This window comes from Pagrus pagrus (assembly GCF_965226575.1).
Source record: "Pagrus pagrus genome assembly, chromosome: 10".
In the NCBI taxonomy this organism is placed as follows: Eukaryota; Metazoa; Chordata; class Actinopteri; order Spariformes; family Sparidae; genus Pagrus; species Pagrus pagrus.
This window is the reverse complement of record NC_140194.1, coordinates 8,851,060-8,874,482: the sequence shown is the minus strand read 5'-3', so window position 1 is coordinate 8,874,482 and position 23,423 is coordinate 8,851,060. Positions and strand designations below refer to the sequence as shown.

At 41.6% G+C, this 23,423-nt stretch overlaps 3 protein-coding genes across 6 annotated transcripts in view; 1 reads left to right on the top strand and 2 right to left on the bottom strand.

Moving 5' to 3' along the window:
- Positions 1-2,334: 2,334 nt before the first annotated feature.
- LOC311263742 (uncharacterized protein) lies at positions 2,335-9,046 on the top strand (the record flags this gene model as incomplete). The annotated part of the gene is made up of 15 exons (XM_084364017.1): positions 2,335-2,425; positions 2,517-2,731; positions 4,119-4,175; positions 4,269-4,361; positions 4,444-4,530; positions 4,641-4,751; positions 4,924-5,094; positions 5,489-5,579; positions 5,666-5,772; positions 5,861-6,061; positions 6,166-6,297; positions 6,430-6,508; positions 6,607-6,797; positions 6,899-6,919; positions 7,614-9,046. 15 exons carry the CDS (start codon positions 2,335-2,337, stop codon positions 8,622-8,624), a joined length of 2,658 nt encoding a protein of 885 aa, XP_084220143.1. The 3' UTR covers positions 8,625-9,046.
- Positions 9,047-10,613: 1,567 nt separating this feature from the next.
- calub (calumenin b) lies at positions 10,614-15,193 on the bottom strand. The gene is made up of 7 exons (XM_084365212.1): positions 15,129-15,193; positions 13,790-14,022; positions 13,405-13,598; positions 13,135-13,301; positions 12,984-13,044; positions 12,598-12,797; positions 10,614-11,958 (listed from the first exon to the last, which is right to left on the bottom strand). The coding sequence occupies exons 2-7, from the start codon at positions 14,008-14,010 to the stop codon at positions 11,854-11,856; spliced, it is 948 nt and encodes a 315-aa protein (XP_084221338.1). The 5' UTR covers positions 14,011-14,022; positions 15,129-15,193; the 3' UTR covers positions 10,614-11,853.
- Positions 15,194-15,659: 466 nt separating this feature from the next.
- gtf3c6 (general transcription factor IIIC, polypeptide 6, alpha) overlaps positions 15,660-23,423 on the bottom strand; it is a 35,387-nt gene continuing 27,623 nt past the window's right edge. For 2 of the 4 annotated variants that reach the window (XM_084365400.1, XM_084365401.1), the window contains 7 exons: positions 18,596-18,629; positions 18,103-18,183; positions 17,913-17,976; positions 16,831-16,875; positions 16,617-16,724; positions 16,385-16,458; positions 15,660-16,036 (listed from right to left, as the gene is read on the bottom strand). In XM_084365400.1, the coding sequence (XP_084221526.1) occupies positions 15,902-16,036; positions 16,385-16,458; positions 16,617-16,724; positions 16,831-16,875; positions 17,913-17,976; positions 18,103-18,183; positions 18,596-18,619 (531 nt within the window). In that variant the 5' untranslated portion in view covers positions 18,620-18,629 and the 3' untranslated portion in view covers positions 15,660-15,901. Of the gene's footprint in view, positions 16,037-16,384; positions 16,459-16,616; positions 16,725-16,830; positions 16,876-17,912; positions 17,977-18,102; positions 18,184-18,474; positions 18,556-18,595; positions 18,630-23,423 lie in introns of those variants that run through there. The other 2 variants (XM_084365398.1, XM_084365399.1) reach the window with 2 other exon arrangements.

Here is a 23,423-nt window from a genome sequence, read left to right as displayed (position 1 = left end):
AGTGTTGTCTTACTTTTAGACTAGGAGATGGAGAGAGGGGAAGGCAGGTCAGAGAGGTCATTTTGATGACCCCCCCCTCATATTGCCTGTCTTCTGCAAAAGCTGTTCAGTGGAGCTGGAGGCACATGGGTGCTTGAGCTAAATGCTAACATGCAAGTGCCAAAATGGTGATGCTAAGCAGATATAATGTTTACCATGTTCAGCATCTACCATCTTCAGGGAATGGCATTGTGTCTAGTTCAGCAAATATTCAGCCACAAATCCAAAGTATTGGACACATTTTAAGCGTTGACCTGAGTTACAGTTCATCCTGAGGGGGACATGAACGTCAGCCCAAATTCCATTGTAATCAATACAATAGTCGTGGAAACATTTAGCTCAAAACCACAAATGAACGAACCTTATGGTGGCGCTAAAGGAGAGGTCAAGGGGTCACCAAAGACCAGAGGTTTCATCCTCCGGGTTGCATTTAATCTTAATCCATGGAATAGTTTTTGAGATATTTCAGTGTCGACTGACTTGACAGACTGAATCTGACATTCTTAGAGTAGTATTAATGCATTAATACACGTGTGTTACATGTAACTACACACAGCGGAAACAAAAAGCACTGAAAAAATCTTGTGTCTTCAATTTCATATGCATCAACACACCTCTGCTGACATCCAGTGGTCACATCCAGCCAGAGCAGGAAACTCAACAAGTCTGCTCAACTGTTAATCCACTCAGCTATTGTTAACTTTAGCTTGTTGCGACAACACACAGGGTTTGTTTCCTCCTCTCAATTTATGCCGTTAATTCTGCTTGAAAATACCATCTTGAAACATTTATCTGATCTGAGAACTGCTCGTCCTCTGTGCTGTCTCTGTCGGGGACACAGATGGTGCAGTGTTCACCCTTTCCCCTGAGGCAAACTTCTCCACACACTTCTGCTCCCCCTGCTTTTATCTCACAATGGAAACCACTCACAAGGCCGCACTAACCAAAACATTTCTCATGGAGCCAGACGATAGCTTTCATCGCGGGAGTCTCTCTCTCTCTCTCTGTGTGTGCATGCTGGGACAAGTGGGGAAAAGGATGTGGGTTAATCTTCAGAAGGTGAACAGCTGATGTTTGATAGCTAATCCCTTGTCAGACCCCATTAGGTAATTGAACAAATCCAAGAGGCACAAGCTGTGTGGCCAAGGTACATGCTCAGACTCTTTTAGCAGCTTCTAACCTATACATAAACATTTAAGTATGATTCCTATTTTACTACAGTAAATAACATTTCCTGTTGTGCTCTTAAATACAGAAACCACAGCTTGAACAAGATCTACGGACGCTCTGACTGCTGAGCTTCGATTGCATGTCAAACCCTTTACAAAGGTCAAGTGTCTTGTACCAGACAAATCTCTTAAATTCACTTGTGACCCATGTCTCTCACTTCACCGCCCAGTATCTAAGCTGATTGGCTCGGTCTTTGTCCCTGACCAGGTAAGCCCCGCCTTCAGGCTTTAGCCTCTGAGTTGACATTTATCCTTGGATACACACCATAAGCTGCTGTCTGCTTTTTAATGTATGTAGGGGGGGGATCAGCGTGTGCTTGAGTGTTTGTGTTTTGCCGGTGTTATCTACTGTTGTCACTTTGATTATTCCAAAAAGCCTCAGTCTGTCATTCTGAGGGGCGTTTAGTGGCTTTTGAGGCTTTTGGGGAATCAGAGATGCTGCTTCCATCACAAGTCAGGAGGATATGGAGACTGACAGACGAGCTGCAGAGGATTTGACAACAACAGGTCAGTCAGCTGACAACAGTCTGTTTTCATAGTTTAGCTCAATTGAGTGTGTAATGGAAGGCTTATATGTGTTAGTTTACAGCAGAGGAGTTGTTTCAGTAAGATGTGACCCCAGATTCAGCTAAGCCACAGATACAGGAAGAGTATAACTCAGAAGATCTATGCTACGTGAGGTCAATGTTAACAGATTCACAGGCAGGTCTCCACTCAGAATAGTACCAGTGTGTAGAGATGGACAGGGAAAGAGAAGGAAAACCATGAGGAGAAGAAGGATTACAGGTTACTATTCTGCTGGTCTGCTCCCTCAGACTGGGGAAAGCCAAGCAGAAACCCACTTAAAGGGGATTTAGAGGAATTAATGGACAACGCAGAGTGTATCTGTGTACCAGAGTCTTAACTTAATGATAATTCTTAAGACTTGTTGCCATCAAGGCACAGCTAAGCCCATTCATTCACACTGTAGAAGGGGAAAGGATGACTTTGTTTACTTAACTGTGTTTGTTATTTGTCTCTCTTCCCTCAGCAAGAACTGGTTCCTGAGGCCTGACTGAGCCCAGGAATGGCCCTTATTGAACTGAAATGGAGTTTGTTCCAAGCCAAGGCTCTAGTCTGCTCACTGCTGGTCCTCTTGTGTCTGCACGCAGCCACAGGTACAGCTGCTCCACATTTGTTCGCATTAGAGTTGAGCTCTTGGCAGGGATTAATTTCTTACATTTTGCATGTGTGTTTGCGCTGACACAGGGATGTCAGGGTGGGGTGGATGTCTGGACGGTCAGGATGTGTTTGCAACAATCAGAGAAAACAGCCCCCCGGGAGAAGTTGTCGCTGAACTCATGGCTGACACCACAATGGAGGGGGTTCAATGGAGGCTGGATGGAAAGGACGCTCATTGGTTCTTGTTGGATGAAAGAAACCTCCGGCTGAACGCGTCAGCTGACAAGGTCCTCGACCGAGAGGTAAATGAGTCAGGATATGCCCCCGTACGCACTGATATGAGCGTTGGAGCAATCCCATTTCCTTGAGGCTGTTGGAACGCTTGTGATAGTGGGGAGCCGCAATGAGGAGGTTACTAAGTTTAGAACAAACTGTAAGATTGAACCCTACAGCCTCTTCCTTGGACCGGACGCAGTCGCTCTTACCGTCATCCTGTTCCCAGCCAGCTGTCTTACATCATGGCAGCTGTAAAAGGGTCAACCAGATTAACAGTCTCTCTCTCTTTATTTGTCTGTCTCGCAATCAATTTCCGTCATCCTATCTTATTATTTAATATATATAAACTAAAGATAGTTTCTTCAGCTACAAAGTTTGAGCGTTACATCTTCATCAAATATACCTGGCATGTAACTGTCATTTCACACAGCACCCTAACTTTTTGGGAATCAGAGTTGTATAAAGTATGTTATGTGCCCTATGTGCCACTTGGGGATCTTGTATGACTCCTACACTGCCTGGCCAAAAGAAGTCACCACCTGGATTTACTGTAACTAAGCAAATAGGTAAGAGCCCTCAATTGGATAATCGCTGATCTTCTCACTGCATCAGTAAGATGCAGTGAGAAGCTTCACATTTCTTAATCAACCATGTCGAAAGACATATCCTGTGGTTGTGGAAAAGATGTTACTCTGGTTCAGAAGGGTCAAAGTGTTGGCCTGCATCAATTGGGATTGGGACTAAACAGCTATGTAGCCTTAAGAAAACCACTCATCAGTGAGGCTAATCGTAGAAAAAAGGCTTCAATTTGCTCGGGAGCATAAAGATTGGACTCTGGTGCAATGGAAAAAGGTCATGTGGTCCGATGAGTCCAGATTTACCGTACCGTACAAGCCTGTGGGGGTTATGATCTGAGGTTGCTTTGGTTGGTCAGGTCAGCTGACTAGTTGAATAGTGAATGAGCAGGTTTTTCTATCAATGGATTTTTTCTTCCCTGATGGCGGGGTGTATTACAAGATGACAATGCCACAATTCATCGGGCTCAAATTGTGATGGCAGTCAAACAAAATATTAGTGTGTGACTTTTTTGGCCGGGCAGTGTAGAAACTGCATGTCACAATATTATATTTTTCTACACTTACACAAAATATCAGACACATAAAGGTCATGTTGTTAAAGAAGAGAATGAGAAAGAGAAATGAGAGAAGAAGAAGAGACCGAGAGTGAACAATAAATGCAAAAAAATTCAAGAAGGTTGTTAAGCCAGGGTTTGTTCTTTAAAAATAGCATAAAAATAGCTCAATTTTTTGAGCTTTTGAAATGAAAAGTTCTTCCTTTGTTTTGTCTTGCCACTCATCTGCTCTTTTGGTTTTCAGGATTTAGAAAATGACTCTTTATTCTCCTGTCTGTCAGGCTCAGGGTCCTGTCCTAATGGCTGAGTTATCGTGTCATGAGGAGGACACACTTCAGGTACACAATGTGCCGTCATCTGTCCAACATCTCTTCAGTGTGTCATCCCACATTCAGACTTCTTTAATTCTTTTTTTTTCTCTGTTGTTGCAGATTGTGTACAGGATCATGGTGGAGGTTCTCAATGAGAATGATAATTTACCTACATTTGCAGACGACACTGTCCTCTCTCTTATTATCAGTGAGGTATGACTGTTTCACAAACACATGTACACAAAACACACAGGGTTAATGTTCTAACGTGTTTTTCTGCTTGTTTGTTTTCCAGCTGACTCCAGTGAACACTGTGGTCTTTACTGTCCAGGCAACAGATGCAGATAATGACACGATCATTTACACCATTGACCAGACATCAGTGAGTTCAACTTTTTTACTCTCCTCAGTGTTTCTATACAAAATAACCCCTCACACACAGAATCACATGATAATTGCTCACATGTTTGTGTGTGTGTGTCTGTTCTGCAGCCTGATGCACACTACTTCAAAGTTGACCTCCCCAACAGTGGAGAGGTGATCCTGGCCAAACCTCTCGACTATGAGACCAAAACTCTGCTTACTGTCACCATCCACGCCTCGGTAAGCTGCGTACATTTCATTTCTGTAAATGTCTCCACATTCAACTAAATTAAATTAATTTCTATGTTACTATCATCCTTCCCGAGCTTCCATGCATCCATCCATATCTTCGGCAGACATGCTTGATCAAGGCAATGTCCTCTAAAGAATTCTTGACTTGTCATTATCTCAGGAAATGACCACAGCTGAGCATTTCAATACCAGCACCAACGTCACCATCAACGTCCTGGATGGAGATGACCAGTACCCACAGTTCCTGCCCTGCATGCTGCTTTTCCAGGATGAGACCAGCACCATTTGTGCCAGCCCCGTGTACATAGTTAATGTCACAGAGGGGGCAGAGGTCAGTTGCTAAACCCTCCTTCAAGGCACACATTACCACTGCGAAAACCAAAAACTGTCCCTTGAAAATCAAGTACCTTCAAAACATGAATCTTTCCAAAAATCTGGAAAACAGCGTTGTAGGCTTGGTGACAATAAATTACACTTATCATATATTCATTTAACTGAAAACACTTAAATCCAGAAAGTCCAGAAAGCAATACAGATGATTGGATGCAACACTAGACCCATTCTTCGTCTTTGAATATACATACTGTACATCTGTGATAGGTTTATTTGTACTCTTACTGCATCTTTCCTGGTGAGGTTACTACATGGTTTCAAAAACCAGATTGATTCACCAGGTTAGTGTTTTAAATGTCATAAAAATCTGACAAATGTGTGTCATACTGCAGGACATTGTGTTGGACTTCTCTCCTGGTCCCATTCATGCAGTGGATGGAGACAGAGGACTCAACTCTCCAGTCAGTTATGCCATTCTCTCAGGTACCATGCGCACCGGTGCAAGTTAATATTTAAAACGTGCTGTGCTTGCATGTCTGCATCTGTGACTGCGTTTTTGTTCATGCCAGGAGACGATGATGGGCATTTCCTGATGGACAGCGAGACAGGGGAGGTGAGACTGATTCGGGCGATTACAGACAGACTCACAACTCCAGCGCTGCAGCTACAGGTCATGGTAAGTCTCACATATCCAGTTAGTGTTGGGCTTGAAAGATTTCATTCTCACTGCTCTGTCTTACTATCTGTCTGTGTCTTGCAACCAGGCATATCAGGACGACGACCCCAGGAAGTACTCTGTTGCTACAGTGCTGGTCCAAGTTCTGGCAGTCAACGAGTTTTATCCAGAGTTCGACAGGGCTGAATATCAAGGTTTTGTACTTGCAGGAAAGAGCGTGGCCTCTCTGGTTATTACCTACGGCAACAAGGCCCTGATGTTACATGTAAAAGATCAAGACTTCAATCATGTATGTACTCAGCATGTAATATACAGCCACAGCGCATAAATGCTCAGAGCAGTCCTGTATTTTGCTAATATTGTTAACCATCCCTTGTCTCCATTAATTGACAGGATTTCAATCCAAAAATTCACTTCACCTTTAGTCCTACATCGAATCACACCGACATCTACCAGATCACACAGGACGGTTTTCTGATCACCAGGACCGACCAGCTCAAACCACAGCAGAAACATGTTCTAGAGGTGAGCCTCAGTGAAAACTTTATCAGCGGATTTTCTTGTTTCATTTCATCAAATGTTACATTATGTTCAAAATCTAAAAACAAATGAAAACACAAATAAGATGGTGATGACGTGACAAAAAATCCTTTGCAGGTAATTGCTATAGACCAGGAGTCGGGTGAGGCCACCTTTGCTACTGTGGTGGTGGAGGTGTTATCTGAAGGACAGTCAGGTAAGGACACAAGCTCACACGCTCACATTCATGGCTAATCACTGATGATCCTTCAGTCTGAACCAAACTTTCTGCATGTCTGTCTCTGTGCACTGCAGTCCCTCATAGTCCACTGGGAGATGACCGTATGACAGGCTGCACTGTGGGAAAAGCGTTGTTTCTGAGCATGGTGTTCACAGCTATACTCGGATGTATTGTGTCTATGGTGATGTGGTTGAAGAAAAAACACAAGGGAAAGAGGAACCCACTGGAGAGGGGCTGTGTGGCCCAGGGCAAACACCCGAATGTGGTGAGATCCTTAATCTCTATAATCTAAATTTATTTGCCAAGATTTGTTTTTGTGGAAGTTTAAGTTTCTGAAAATATTCTCTTTTGTATTTACTTCTACAGAGCTTACGTTGGTTCCAGCTGGTGAGTTAGTCTTTTACTACTAAAGCTCATATTACTCCTTTCCTTGTCCTAAACCGCGTTTCCACCACAGGAACTTTCCCCAAGGACTAGGAACCTTTGAGGGACCAGGGTCTAAATTATATTCCAGCGACCCCAAAAGGTACATGCTCGGGGAGTAGTCATTTCCAAAAGTAGAGGAACTCTGGGTCCAGAAAGTCCAGGCCTTAGTTGTGTGCAAAAAATGACATCGCTTTTCATATGTCAGTGGCTCATTAGACTGCATTGGAAACGCAGACAACAATGGGCTGAAGGAACCTTTTAGTTCCTTGAAAAGTAGTCCTAAAAGTTCAAGGTTCTTTGGGTGAACACGTGGCCCTTTACTTCCCGTTCCTTCCCCTTTAATAAACTCCCTCCCCCTTAACTAAACTGCTACACTTGGATAGCAGCAAGTAAACTGGACCTTGTTTTGATAATTTACATTCAAGCTCAAGTTTATACAGTATTTAAATGTGTAAAGCACCTCGTCAGTCATGGAAGTAAATGACATACATAATAACTGATTTGTTCTGTAAAGGTTAGACTTCCTGGTTGTAAGAAGGCCTTGCAGTACCTACCTGTCACACTGAACCAGGATCATTCACTCACCTCCTCTCTGAGATACAATAGTGGTTTTGTTTTTCCAAATGTTGACCTGATGACTGTGGTTGCTCTTCAGTTGAGTCACCGTAACGCCATGCCACACATGGAGGAAGTGCCCTACAACAACGAAGAATACGGAACCTACAATCCCTCCTTCAACTTACCAGACAACCCTGGCATCTACACTCACCAAGACCTCCCCGCATCCCGAGGACCCGTTCCACCCAGAACGACCGCTGCCCCCGACACCAGCTTCATCCCCACTGAAACTCTGCACAGCCCTGTGATCCTCAATAATAATAGTGTGTCGACACCAACTAAAAGCTCCTCTAGTTCACCCATCTTTCAGCCAGCCACTGCAGACTTGAGCCCCACACATAGGGCTGAAGATGCACCCAAAGACAACCCCTGTTCATCACCTGACTCGACTAAGGCACTACCTAACACCAGTCCCAGCCCTCCAGCCCATGATGCCACCGCCACCCCACCGTTCACCCGCTCTGATTCACAAACAACCACCAACAATGACCCTGCTGAGCCCGTCACCAGCCCCTCCTCTCAATCCAGTATTCCCTGCAGCCATACCCGAATTGCCTCAGCAGAAATAGACAAACCCATCTGTAAACCTCGTGTGAAGACACCCCCATATTCCCCTTTACTGCCCTCACCCCTCCCCAGACAGATCGGCACACCCCCAACTACCCCAGATCATTCACCTTTAAAAGCCAAGCTGGTACATATAGATACATCTCCCCTTGAAACACCTGTAACAACACCACAGCGAACATCGATGACTCTCAGCGCAGAGGCAGACCAACCCTCCACATCACTGGACCAAACAGACGAATCAGAACACCCACACGGGGCTTCAGATGCTGGTAGTCCATCTCAGGACAGAAGGCCCTCAACAGTCTCAGGAAATACGCAAGACTGCTGCAAGGCAGAGGAAGTGGATGATGATGGTTTTCTGGGAGATGAAGATGCAGACAAGAACAGTGAAGGTGACGATGAGCTCGAGTCAGACGAAGAGGAGCTGCTGAGGGTGATGGCTCGCTGTAATCCCATATTTCTAACATTTAGTAAGTGATGACTCTGCTAGGCATTGAGAGTGATGGGATGGACGACAGGGATGGGAGGAGGTTCAGTAAAGATGGATGACACAGACAGGCGACAACGGGCATGTCATCACTGCAGTGTGGGTTTTCTTGTGCTGTAGGTACGCACAATTATAATACATACTGTTGTTCCATTTAAACCATGTAGTTACTAAACATATCAGCATAAACTATGAATCATTTTTTCAAGGATATGACATTCAAGGGAGGGTTAGTAATAGAACAGCTGGAATGAATAAGTCAAGTATACTGTCTGCAAATGTTTAAGACTAATAATGAAATTGTGTGTTCGTCTAAAGATGAATCCACATGAAATCACAGTGTAAAACTTGCATCCCGTGCGGTTCCTTGTAGATTTATCCTTTAAATAGCTGCTACTTCATGTTCAAAACTGTCAAAGCGTTACTGCAGCATTAATTGTTTTGTTATGCCTAATCTACAAGCTGCCTCATTTTTTTTTCTTTGAACATGAGTAAAGTTATTGTCCAACTGAATCAATGAGCCAAGAGTTGTTATTAAAGTGAACTTATGGGCAGGGGCACTGCTTAAGTTTAGCTATAGCTACAGCTCAAAATGGTTGTGTCAGGGTTAAGATAAGAGCTGGTTGGGGTTAGGTAAAGGTTTTGGGATGGTGAAAGTTCAGATAATAATCTGGACAGGACCCTCTTTGCCAAAAAACTACTGTACACCAACGCATGCTAGCAACTCAGTGGCACAGAGCCACCCTTGATGTGCCTTTAATGTGTTAGCATCTGTGGAGTACAGTAGTATCAGCCATGTTTGAAAAACCATGAAGGTCATTTAACAAGGCTGTTCTGAAGGTATAGACTCAAGCTTTAGCAGAGTTTCTTAAACAGGTTGATACCAACTACTATTGTTGTTGGCTACAATCTTTGAGGATTGTGGAATTACCCTCAACACAACAGTAAATCGGATGATTAGCACTGGCCTACATAAGACCCACAAACGGGCTAGGGCACAGCTATGCTTTCAGCTAAATGCTAATGTCAAAATGCTAACATGCTCGCAATGACAACATTATATAAACTGATGTCTGGCAGTGAAATGTGCATTGCCACAAATTCCCATCTTAATTTTGCATGTTAACATGCTAACATGACAATTGCTAATTAGCACTGAACACAAAGTACAGCTGTGGCCGATGGGAATACCATTAATTTAGCACGTATTTAGTCATAAACCAAAGTGGTGGACAAATTGAAATGTTTACCTGATGGGTCAAAAAGGAAGAGAAAGCTGCATTCAGTGGGTTTGCCAAGAACAATGTACGCAGCATGTGACTAATGTACTTTTCTAATTAGCAATCTGTTACCTTACCTCAGTAGGTCTGTTATCAAACAACAGCTTTTCACCTCTTGCAGATTAACCCACTTCCTCTAACCCCTCACACATACAGGCCTACATGCCTATGCTTACATGCTCACAAAATGACAAACTAACATGTTCATGTTTGGCAGGTATGTTGATGTTGGGGTATGATGAAGTATTTACTCATGAACAAAAGTACTGGACAAATCTAAATTTTGACCCAATGGTGGCCCTAGAGTCGAAGTTGAGGGATCACACAAGTGAATACAGGGATGCAAAGTGGAGGGCAACGGCCCCTTTCCTACTTCCTGCCTCCTTAGTTTCAGCACCCTTGCTCAGACCACAGCCATTTTTGAGTTAAGCCTTCATTTTTAATTTGAACTGCATGGTTGTGACGCTATAGCACTGACAAAAATCTGTCCACAGACATAAACACCCAGCAATAGACTCAAAACACCTCAAGATCAGGAGGCAAATGATACTGCTGAAAGAAGTGGTGAGAGGAAAAGGGCCTGAAAAAAAAACCCAGAATAGTGGGTCAACCGGCAGAAAGAAACCAGGAAACAGAGCATTTCCTGAAAAGAAAGAAAGCTGGGAAAAAACTGTGATAGTAAAAAAAGAAACCAGAAAACTAAAAGTTCCAACTTTTATTTGATTTTATTGAGACATTCTTCTCAATCACAAAAACTGGACCTGATTGTTAAGAGTGCTCCGTTTGCAGACCAACAACTTATTTACAGTAAAGTCACTAGTGAGAGGGTGGTCACTGCAGTGAGCATGTAAAAAAACATTTTCATATACATTATAGTATACCATACAAATTACCAACAGTGGTTATAAATGGTGGTAGTGAGAATACAAGCATAACAAATTTAGGAGGGCAAAGTGTTTGTAGGGAAAATGCTCTTTTCTTTTTTCCAAACCGCTTACAAAACAGGACAAATATTTTTGCTTGGCACACAAATGAGTTAGTTCAGCTGAATCAAACAAAACATAACATCAAAAAAGGGGAATTCAGTCATTAAGAATACAAGTTATATATGTACACACACACAGATTCACACGCGCACACACACACTACTGAGGTGATGAGAGAGAAGAAAGGAGGCAGCTTCGAAGACAAAGCATCCATCAGTCTCTAAATTCATCCTGATCCCTATCAGCTAACACAAAGCACAAGCTGCCTTCGAGTAGCTTGCATGGATGCTTTGGGGACCTGTATAGCAAACAGCGAGGTCCCACTGATGAAACTGTATTGCACAAGTCCAAATAGTCTTCATTGTCACTGGAATTTAATATTTACTCCCAATTCCAGACATCACCAGCAATATCAAATTATGGCCAATAAAGACAAGAAAACAAAGTACAAATGGGCCTGATTACATGATTAGACAGAAGAGTAGAACAAATTCTACAGACTAGAAATCAGTTTTACTCTTCAATGTCCAGTGCATTGCAAAAACAAAAAAAGGATGACAAACTATTCTGTATACTGCAAGCCTAAACTTGTCCTATTAGGGTTTTGTAACAAAACATGGCTATTTCATAAAATCATCCTTTCAAAGAAAAAAAAACATTGTCATCTAACACTGTTTGTCCCTCGCCTGACCTGGAAAAGGCAAGTGTAGTGTGTGTAAGCAGAGGAAAGGCTGGCAATATACCCCAATCTTATGGACAACTGAGCAAGAGAACACACTGGCCGAGCATGTACACTTTAGTTTGAACATTAGCGCGTGTACAACGGGGCACATTCAAGAAATTAAATAAATTATTGTCCTTGGCGTTGGATCTCGTTTGAAACACTCCATCCACTGTCAGGGGAGTGTGGTGGTACAAAACATGAACACAGAGTCTTTGGAGGCAGGTGGATGTTTAGAACTCGTCGTGTCGAGTCAGAGCTTCTCCGAAGTCGGTCGCCTGGCTGCCCACGAACAGGTCGTACTTATCCACGATTTCTGACTTGGTCAGACGGCCGTCCTGAAAAGGGGAGAGCAAACATGATGAGCCTTGTATTTCTGTCAGCACACAAAGACTTGCTATGTGTTACTGTAGGTATTTGGTATGTGTTGTTAGATTTGCACTAGTGGATTGTGGATGCAGACAATATATAAGAATAAATAAGAACTTTTCTCATCTGAAATACATATACTGTATCTCGGAGGGCTACAATACCAGCAGAGCTGAGATGAAAGCTTGTATCTCTCGCGTTTATCGTGCTTTGTTACAGCTGAAATTAAGTCCGATCCTCCTGAAATGGACTGGCTGCCTCAACCTACAGTCCGACCAACTGACTATTTTCACTGAGAAGCAACTACAGGCATACAACGAGCAGACGTTTCAAGTGAGTTTCTAAAACGTGAATATTTGTCTAAATTTAGATGAACATAATTTTTCTGCCTGTTTGTCTCATTGAGCCTTATATAAATGTTCTCAGTGTTTTGTAGCCCTGCACTACAATCATTCAAACAGACTTGTGTACATACTATATAAACAGACTTATAAATTACTTTGAGCTTTCATACTTGCAGTTCCAGTTACCCCCAGATAATTAGACGGGAAGTAAAATTCATGACAACAAAGCTTTTCTGTGGAAATGTGAAGTTTTACAGTTCGTACTTTGTCTGTGTCTGATTCATAGACCAGATGTTTGGCCTCAGCGTCAGCATGGTCGTAGTCACTGGGCAGAATCCAGTCCCTGGTCTCGTCCTTGTCCATCTTCCCGTCTTTGTTTTTGTCTCTAAATTCAGTAAACTGTTCCCTCTCCGTCTTCACCCACTCGGGTTCTGAGGCATCTCCCTCCTGGTTGTACATGTCACCTAGAGCAGGAAAAGATAGGAACAGGCTGAGTGAGGGTGTGGCTGATGTTGCAATGCTTCTTTGTACACGTACACGTAATATTGGTCCAAGTATTGCGAAATTTCATAAGAGTTCCTCAAACATTTACCAATATGGACTGTTTCTGACTCTTTGCAGCTGTGTGTGACACACCCTCAAGAACTCACCTATGTACTCGTCTAAATCAATTAAACCATCTCCATTCTTGTCTATGTCTTCCATAGTTTCCTAGAGGAAGAAAAGAGCACACAAGACAGTGAGAAGGGATGTAGACAATACATTATTTAACACCTGTGTGAGTATGCGTTTGTCACTCACCAGCACTACAATGTCTTTCATGTGGTCGTACTCCTCAGGGTGAAGGAAGGCTGTGAACTCCTCCTTGTTTGCTTTCATGTCATTGTCTTGGTCGGCCATTTTAAATCTCCTCTCATCACGAGCCATCATCTGCCTGTAGCTGAAGCCATCATCGGGTTCTGGGTCATCTGCGAGTCAAGACACAAAGTACATTTTTTAAGCATGTTTGCGCTCTATGAAGGTAATACTTCAGGGATAAATCAGATATGTAGAATAAAGTATGTATGTTACCAAGAATGTATCCGTATGTGGCGTTTTTGTACTCCTCCCAGGACACAACTTCGTCCCCATTGAGGTCATGACTCTTCCACTGTCTGTCCACATCATCGTAGATCCACCTCTTCTGTGCATGCTTGATCCACCTCTTCATCTCCTCAACTGTCACATAGCCATCCTTATCCTCGTCTATACGTTCAACCAACATGCTGTAGAGAGATGGCATTAAACATTCAGTTCATTCCCTTACATGGAATACAGTTAGTAGATCACCTCAGATGAACTTTACTCCTCCTTGAGGTGAAACTAGGTCATTGCCACAGTTTTACTACCACTATGGCTGTAAGAGGACATTCATAAAACAGATTCATACAATCTCCCAGACATGTTTTCTTCTTACCCGAGCCTCTCCTTGCTCTCCTCTGGTGTGAGCTGGTCGAAGGTCTTGGCCTCATCTTGTCCCAGAAAGGCTTCATGGTCATAGTCAAAGTTGTCTGCGTCATCGTGTTCTCGGTTGCTGAGGGGATCATCATGGTGAACGCGATCCTTCTTCTCCGTCGGTTTGCTAGTGGCGTAAACCACACAGAGTGCAAAGCACATGACAAGTGGTCGCAGCTCCATCCTGCGTTATGTCTGGATGACAGATACAAAATAAGACGCCAAACGGCTATGGTTATTTCTCTTACAGTACATTCTGGTACAAAAACCTTATATTTTGAATGCACATCAACATTTACAGTGCACTTTTCTGTCAGTACTGATCACAGCTTTCAACTTTGGGCTACTCAAGGCTGCACATGCCTGTGCATGACTCACAGTCCAAGCAAATACTTTGACTATGAGAGGTGGATTGCTGGGCTAATCTGTTCCAGCTGATGCAATCCCTTATTTGTTCCTCCTCTGGTACTTGGTAGAAGATGACGATGCACATATTATATTATCACCAGCTCAACAATTATCAAAATATTAACATAACCAAAAATATGCAACCATTTAAAAAGTACACCTAGCTCAAAATGATACAACAGCCCTGCAATTAAACCTAGCATCATAAAAGTATTGTTATGGTTATGTTGAAGCCAATGCTAATATTTAATATCCCACCTACCATACAAACCAATCTATCACAGTTACAAATAAATCTGAATACTGAAACCTACATGGAGAGTTATTGTAGGGCTGCTGTATTGGACTACATTGGCTTTATTTTTATCTATCAATGAGAAATCCAGTAATTACACTTTCTCAAGATCTTCTCAATTAAAAAATATCATCAATCCAAGTTTTCTTAACGCTAATACAACGTTAATGTTGCTGTCGTTAGGAAATATAATGCAGTATTTGGAGAAACTACTTTACTAGCTACCCTCATACTAAAAGACGTCCATCGCTATCTTGGCTGCTTTCGTGCGACACACCACAATGTCTGTGTAATGTCCTGACACACTAAGTCTAGCTAAAGTCGTTGTGTTATGAATCACAGCAACAGTTTTGAGCACGTTATTTTTTCCAATTAGTTCCCGTTAATATCCCAAATCCAAGGTTAGGGACCAACATCAGACTGGCTAACGTAGCGTACCGTTAGTTTTACCTGCTAAGCTACATTTTCACTCGTCCAGCGAGGATAAATAAGCAACTATTTAACTGCCCATACTGCGTCTTTCTCACCAGTAGCTACAGGAGACACACATTTGAGTTATTTTTCGTATTTTAAGCCATAATTTATCAAGAAAACTCACCGGTGTCTTCAGGGAAGTTCTTCGATGCAGTTTAAGACCCGCCCCTCGGAAACACACCCTTCCACTTCCTGTGCTAAAACGCCAATCGACCAATCAGAATCCGCGAAGGCGAGTGCGATGTCGCTCGCTCATTGGTCCACTACGAGGGAACATCGATGATTGGATTGGCCGAGAACCGCCACGTCCTCAAAGGCAACAAAACTTGGTTCATTCATAACTCCACTGCACAGTGTCTGGGACGGGTACGCTGCGCAACGAGCAACCCCAAACAAGCACGTACTCGCTTTTTATTCCAGTTAAACAAATAAAAACATCATAAACTGCAATAGAAATGCGATTTATTTCATTTCTTTACAGTTTAATTACAGTTCTGTCTTAAAAACATGAAGAGTTTTGCCAGATTGGGAATCTTTTGCTTTGTAACCAAATGCAAATCGACTGATCTGTTGAAGAACTCCCCCCCCAAAAAACCACAAACTCACATTCAAAATTTATATTTTTAATAAAGACATTTTCATTGAGCCAAATTAATTTAATAAACAAATAAAAAAATATATGTCTGTTTTTAGCTTTATCACTATACGCCAAGTCATAGAGGTGCAGATAAAACAAACTCATCAGCTGCTCTACTCAAATCAGAAACATACAGACTGTGCATTTTTGAACAAGTCATTTCCTTTTTTCTTTAAATGTATCAATGGCTCATTCTCTAATGAGCACATCTCAACTGTAACCTTGCAGATCAAGCAGATTTCTATTCCTCTGCTAGTTAACTATTCCTCATGAGCAGTGGAAAGAAACAACAAAAGAATGATGATATCAGAGAAACACAATGACAGGACTTCCTTCCAGTTAAACTGAGGGCGCCCAGCACATTTCTGAACTGCCCTTCCCAAGACCATCTGGATCTGAGAGGAACAGATTTTAATGATGATTTGTAAACGCCTCTTTGGCCTTTAGGTGTCATTTATCCATATTCATGTGTTTCAAATATTAAAGAGGCATTATATGTTTCTGGAAATGATTGTGACACATTGTGGAAGACTGACAGTAACACTGACACTTCTCCTTATTACTGCTGAGCTGTACTGATCAGTTCAACTGTCTGTTTCACACAGTCCCTCACAGCATCACAAATGCTAGTGTCTACATAATTCATAATACAGCAAAGCCTTCATACCTCAGCTCACTGCTGAGTCATTCAAATCTGTGTTGTCCATGTCTTCTTCTAACTCTAACACTTCTTCTAACTCTACCTGTTGGTCGGCATTTTCTTCTTGATTGGACTGACCGGTTGCGTCGTTCTGTTCGCCACCATCACCACTTCCTGCTGGAGCAGCACACACAAAAAAAAAAACATTTGAAGGTGTGGTGTGCAAAACTGTAGAAAGATTTGTGTCACAAGTCATAAAAGTCACGTAACTTAAATTAAATTAGCTGTATTAGAAGAAAGAGATCACAAAGGTGAGTTTGGCTGTTCTGGCTGACCTGTGCTGGTTTCACCCTCTTTCTTCTCTGTGAGGAAGATTCGTTGCATCATCAGCTTCTTTGCAGTGTGGCACGTGTACTTCAGCTCTGGAACACTGTCTTCTTTTCCTGCAGACATATGTCAAAGTGGACAATAAGCAAAACAAAGACAAAATCCCTCATGTATAACTGAAACACAACAGTAAACATTGAGTGCTAATATGAAGAAGCTCACCTTTCTTTGGTCCCTCCTCAAACAGCACGCAAGTTCCCAAAGTGTCTTTGAAGAGGGAAGTATAGCAATTTAGATTTCAGTTTAAAATATCACTTTGATCAAGTCTATTATAGGAGTTTACTGAGGCTTGTTGGTAACAATAACCACCATTAAAAAATGGTAAATATATTGTTGCGTAACTAATGATTTACAAATCATCTAATTATTTGTGAGCAATGAAACAACTATTAACAAAAGTTACATTAAACACCTACAATTTATTAATGATGGTTATTATAGTGTTACTGACTTTTTTGTGCTGGTCAGCAGTTGCTGAAAGTCACTTACTACAATTACCCAAGTACTGTTCATAAGTACAATTTGGAGGTACTTGAGTATTTTCATTTTTTGATACTTTATACTTCTGCACCACTACAGAGGCAAATATTGTACTTTTACTCCACTACAATTAGAGCAGCTTCAGTTACCAGTTACTTGCAGATTTAGATTGATACAAACTGACTTTAATGTACTAATTATGGGATGTAAAGTATTATATTTATTTATTTTTTAATATTTTTGACTTGTTTATTATGACTGTTTTAACTGATGCTCTCCATTTTGCTATTTTGCTGCTGTAATATTGCAAATTTCCCCACTGTGGCACTAATAAAGGATTATCTTATCTGATTATCTTATTTACTGTATGATTTTGAACGCACAACTTTTACTTGTGAGTACATCTACGCTATGGTATTGCAACTTTTACTTTAGCAAAGGATCTGAGTACTTCTTTTCAACCGCTGCTGGTCAGCAAAACTATGACTAATGGTGCTTGTTGACATTACGCCTCAATTTCCATACATTCTGTTGCAAAACAAGATATTAGTAATGCTGTTGACTCTGTCATCATCAGACTTTTAAAGGTGCAGTTTGGGCGACTGACTGTTTCAGGTCAGGAAATAACTCTTTGGAGGTTGGGTAACGTGTTTCCAAAATGACAACTTGCATTTCGAAGAGAGAAAGGAGAAGGGTGCCATTTATTTTAAAAGAAGGCACAACTCAGTTACACCACAGAAATCGCCTGTATGTTTCATCCTTACCTTCATATTCTCCTGCAAACACATACTGTCCAACCTGCATCATGGGCTTCTCGCTGTCAATATCCTGGAACACATGAGAAAATATGATTCAGTGAATGATGCAGTGAGAGACTCACATTAATATTGATGTCATGCATGTTGGCCTGGCGTCTTCTCTTTATTTACTACACGGTGTTAACATCCAACTCACCAGTATCTTGCATGTTCCCCTACACTTTGACAGAAAGTCATTGTTGATGATACCAGAGAGCTCCACCACAACAAGCTGCTCCTGAACACAACACAAGACAAAATGGGTATTAGATTTATAATCAAAATATACACTTTTCACAAGATAAAATAAATTAATCAGAATGTAGTCAACTATTTATATGCCAGGGCTCCTGCACAATATTTTGGCAAGAAAATGAAATAATTATGTCGGGGATTTACACACGTTTACATCAAGAAACCGATATAAACACATGCTTTAACACAAAACCAATATTCAGAGGGAAGTTTGTCTTCCAAACTCCCATTTTAAAGGTTAAAATGAACAAAATAACTAATATTGAAGCCAAACCTGTGGTCGTTTATAGTTAACGTTAGTCCTGCTGACCCTATCAGGACCCCAACTGCCCACTAGCATGCTAGCCACATGAAGCTAATGCCGTAAACGCCTGCACGCTGATGTGTTTTCGTACCTCCTCTTCCCATTCGTCTTCCATGTCGAAAGTCCTGAAATAAAGAGAAGTAATATGAATAAATGTAACGGCTCCTTTCCTGTTGTTTTATCTACGCGACTCTCCCAACATGTTTTACTGAGTTATGCTTTGACAACTTCCGCGAATGTACGGTGTCCGTGAAGCCCTTTGTGTTTTTGCTGCCTGGCGAGCTGTCAGTTCCGCGTTCCGGCCATTGAGGGGCGCTGTTGCTCAGTTTTTACAGGCATGTTTTGCAGCTAAGCCATTTAATGTGAGGAGGAAATACAGTCAAATGAATAGCAACCGACCCACCTCCATCCCTCCCTCCCTCCATCTATCCGTGCATCTATCTATCTGTTCATTCTACTTATGGCCGAGTATGATTGCATCTAAATATTGGCTACCTGTAGGCACGCTCATCTACATCTAACATTAATGTTATTAATGTTCTCCTGCAGGAGGCCATAGCTGAGGCGATGAGATGAGATGAGATGAAATGAGACGATACACTTTATTGATCCCCAAGGGGAAATTCATCTGTCAAAGGCAGAGGCAACAAAAAACTAAAACAAGCATCAAACGCACCCAAAACAGAAAAAAGAAACAGTCGCACAAACAGGAGGCCAGATGAGAAACCTGACAAAATTATTATCAAAGTGCACGATGAGGAGAAAATATTAAGCACAAAGGCAAACCATGTAGCTTGGTGTGTGGGGGCATCTGAGGGAGAAGATGAGTTTTTCATGTTTTTTTCTTTGCTGGGACTGCAGTTATTGAACAAAAGTGAATCTGGAGGTTTCTGTAAGGTGACGTGGAGGTAGGTCGGTACCTGAACAAACCTATTTCTGACACACACACACACACACATCAAAGGCAAAAATCCACCTCAAAGTCTGTCGTTACATAATTATTTCTAACCCTGAGGTGGAAAGTAAAATTTTAAATAATTAAAAACTGAATGTGTTGGACATATAATTTATGAGCTAAAGATTTTTTACAATTCATCAAAGAGGTTTTATGAGTTTTATGAAGGGGTGGTGAATTCTGCAGTATTTAAACTGTTTACACCATTTAATTCTGGCAAACAAGGTGTAGGCTATCAATTTTAAATCAAACAAATGTTGTGGTGCAGTTTCTGGAGAAAAGGGCTTAAATTCTTCATCAACAGAATAATAAGTCTCATGAGTGGTGAAATATTTTCAGTTACCTCCTTTTTGTTTAAAATATTTATATATTTTTGGCCTTGATATGTTTGACTGTTCTGTCAAGGTATCATCAATGCAATTGATACATGTAAAACATTTGATATATTTGAAATACAATGTGTATTTAATACTCCTGATCAATTGATCCTTATAGGAAAGGGTTATCCTTCGGTTTGGGGTCAGAGATCAGGGTCAGCTGAGGGGCAGCACCCACGCTGCTGGCTGGGATTCGTCGTCTCGCTCAGGACTTGTGTAGTGAGGATGCTTCTTCTCACCGCGTCCTCCAGTTGAAAGGCCATTGTACTACTGACCTCTTATGAAAAACAGGACGGCCGTAATAAATAGAAATGTGAAAAACACATTAAATGTATTTGCACAAATCTACAAGGTTGACTATCAACTATCGGTTGTGCCTTTCACACGCAAACATTGTGTAACACATTTCACTACATGCCCGTTATTCAATAAATGTTCTGACATATTTACATTTTGTTTGAGAAGGAGCCGTGACCCCTCTTCCACAGACAGAAAGTCTAACAGGCTGATGGAGCAAATAGTAGTAATACTGAACCTGTTTAACTCCTGTTATTACAAAAGTCGATAAGATGGCGCTGGAACAGTAACAGTGCTATCCACAGATTTAGTAAATGGAGTCTTGGGAAGACGGGGGTTTAATGTGTTGATGTCTTTACGCTCCGGCTGGACTTTCAAATATCGGCATTTCCTCCTCAATTTGGTGATAACAGTAAATAGCAGACTCTGCGCTGAAAGCACAAAAAGGACAAGGTGTAAAAACATACAGGTTTCCTCACCATTAACAGTATTTTCATTCTGTTTTTAAGAAATTGACTACTGTTTTTCAGGTCTTTTGTAGGGACATGAGAAAGGAAAATAATTAAACGTTATTTTAAAAATACAATATTTAACATATTCATATTTTTACTATCATAATTTTATTTTGCAATAATGCCGTAATAAAACAAGGTCGACAAATACGCTTTCCTCCCTCGACAGTGTCCGCCCAGGTGCCGTAGAGAAAGGCAGGCAACACTTTCGCAGACGGTAAATACCTGTATAAATGTAAAGCAGGGTGATGCTGAAGGAGCCTCACCCTTAGAGAGAGGGGGAAAAACAACATTTTGAATCAGAATCAGGCAAACCAAATTAAAGGGGGTGCAAATCCCCCATGTGCCTTCTCCCTCCCCATTTCTGGCCTATCATCTATCTCTGGACCATGTCATGTCGACCAGCCCACAAGTTACTATGACAACGGCTCAAGGGGAAGCACTTGCTAGGGAGGTTATTGCCTCCTTGGGGATGTAAGAAAGACAGGGGGAATGTGAGCATAGACAAAGATGGAGGGACTTATAGACACCGAAAAGACCTAAATGAAGGGAGAGGTCAAGTTGGAGTGTGTTGGCATGGAAGCTTGTTTGTGTGTATAAAGGCTGGTTTACATTAGTAATCATGCAGATGTAGACACAGTGTGTAAATCAGACATGTCCCATTGAAGCTTTGGATGCAGGGTACAAAGTTTTCTCCCTCTTGGACAAGGCCTTAGCCTCTCCTGCACATGATGTATTACACTTCCTGCTCAGTGCCATACCCCGGGGCAGAAAAGGGCGGGGGCAAGGGAGGGAGTGACATTAAGGACCCTCCAAGGTGTCAGATGGGTCCCCAGCTTCCCCCACATTTTGTCATATAAATGTCATAAAGACAAGTTTGGAGTTGAGGAGCTTTCGGCTCTCCTTCTGCCTGGGGGGTATCGCAGTGGTTAATTGCCCCATTAGCACTGACAGGGTAAATTGGTGGAAGGGCTAACTATATATTACAGTGAAAACAACAACCCCTGGCAAACACCTGAGGGCATGGAAAGCATGGCGCGTTTTACAGTGTGGCCTGTGCATGCGAGAGTGTGTGTGGGTGTGTGTAAAATGTGAATGTAAATGTACACACACACACGCACATGGGAGCTATATTATTGGTAAAATATTGGGATCCTATATTTATCACTATGGAAATGAACTCAGTCAGTGTCAGTCAGGGGGAGCGTCCCCTCTCATATCTGAACTCTCTCAGCGCGTACATACAAAACCAATCCGGACAATAATTCTCTATTATTCTATTCTATTCTGTAAAAACATGACTTTATCTGAGGGATGAAAAAACATGACTTTATCTGAGGGATGAAAAAACATGGATTTATCTGAGGGCTGCTGCGTAGGACGTTGCATTTGCCTGTATTTTAACGGTGAACCACAAACACGCAGACGTATTCCTTGCAGGCGAGCGTAGACAGCAAAAATGTGTGGGTGTTCACCTGCCATTTCATTGTTTTAAATGTTGCAAATAAAATCCAATTGCAAATTTAAATGCAAATTTAAAATTTACATCAATGGCAGGCGATGCAAATAATATGAAGGATCTGGATGTGAGGGAGATCTGAGAGCATTTTATTGTGGCGTCACAGCACTGAAGTGTAAACTTAAAAACCTATTGTGTATGATGAAAAACAAATAGGCTGCACAACTGATTTAAAATCAAAGCAACATTATCAGAGCCCAGTGTTTTTAAAAAAATCTTTTTTCCTTAACATCTGTAAACATCTGTTTACATGTTATTGTTTTATATGTAAACAAGATGCACATATTTGATATGTTATGATTACCCTGCATTTCACAGGATAAACACATCAGCACTGTCAAACAGCAAATATTTAGCTTCAATTAACCTTTTAACATTTTTCTCCTAATTTAAAGACATAAACAGGGACGCACGCGCGCGCACGCACGTACACGCACACACACCTTGCTAAATGGCAGTGACATTAACATTATATCACCGCTCACTGCCATTGTCTTTTTTGCTCATAAAACGACATTAAATTGTCACCGTTCCTGCTGCAGCCATAACAGCAGCAGAAAACATCCATGTGGGCATGAAGACGACACAACAGGCACTGATTTATGTTTGTGATAACCTGCAATCTCTGCTTGGTGGCATGTGCCACACACAGAGACACATACACACACACAGACACAGACACACACACACACACACACACAGAAGCCCCTTAAACGTTTTCAAATCGTAAAATAATTATTGGATGTTCTGCACACGCAGGTCGAATCACCTGGCTCCTAATTGAATGGCCAATGCATCGATTCTTTACTTATTTATAGTTGCACAATGCAAGAATATAATCAAACCAAACCAGATTAAAAATGTCAGTGCTTTCAAAACCAACATAACGAAATATCATTAATATTCATGTTCTACTCCGATATGGCCTTGTAGTGCGGGTGTTTCACGCAACGCTGAGCTGATAGTAACCTTCCTGCAGTTAATGCTACAGCCCTTCTTACCTCCTGTGTTAACACTGTAATATTCCAATATTTATTTTCCATGTTTCCATGAGTTATTTTGCTGTAATATTGCATCTTTGATATATTTCTAAATGTATATTTATACCAGTCTTAAATAAGGACGGGGTCAGCTCTGACAATCAGAGCTTGATAAAGTAAAAAAAGGTACTATTTGATCTTACAAATAAATGCAGTCTTCACCTTCTAAAATATGGACGATCGACAGATTGCACCTCCGGCGTGAAATCCACAATAGTA

Bases quoted from the DNA above. Each gene is read 5' to 3' on its own strand.
- calub (XM_084365212.1), bottom strand. From the start codon at position 14,010: ATGGAGCTGCGACCACTTGTCATGTGCTTTGCACTCTGTGTGGTTTAC. The intron at 12,798-12,983 runs GTGAGTTCTTGA...TTCCTGCTCTAG, and splicing joins TGATTTAGACGAGTACATAG to GTGACATGTACAACCAGGAG. The intron at 11,959-12,597 runs GTACGAACTGTA...TCCCCTTTTCAG, and splicing joins ATGAATCAGACACAGACAAA to GACGGCCGTCTGACCAAGTC.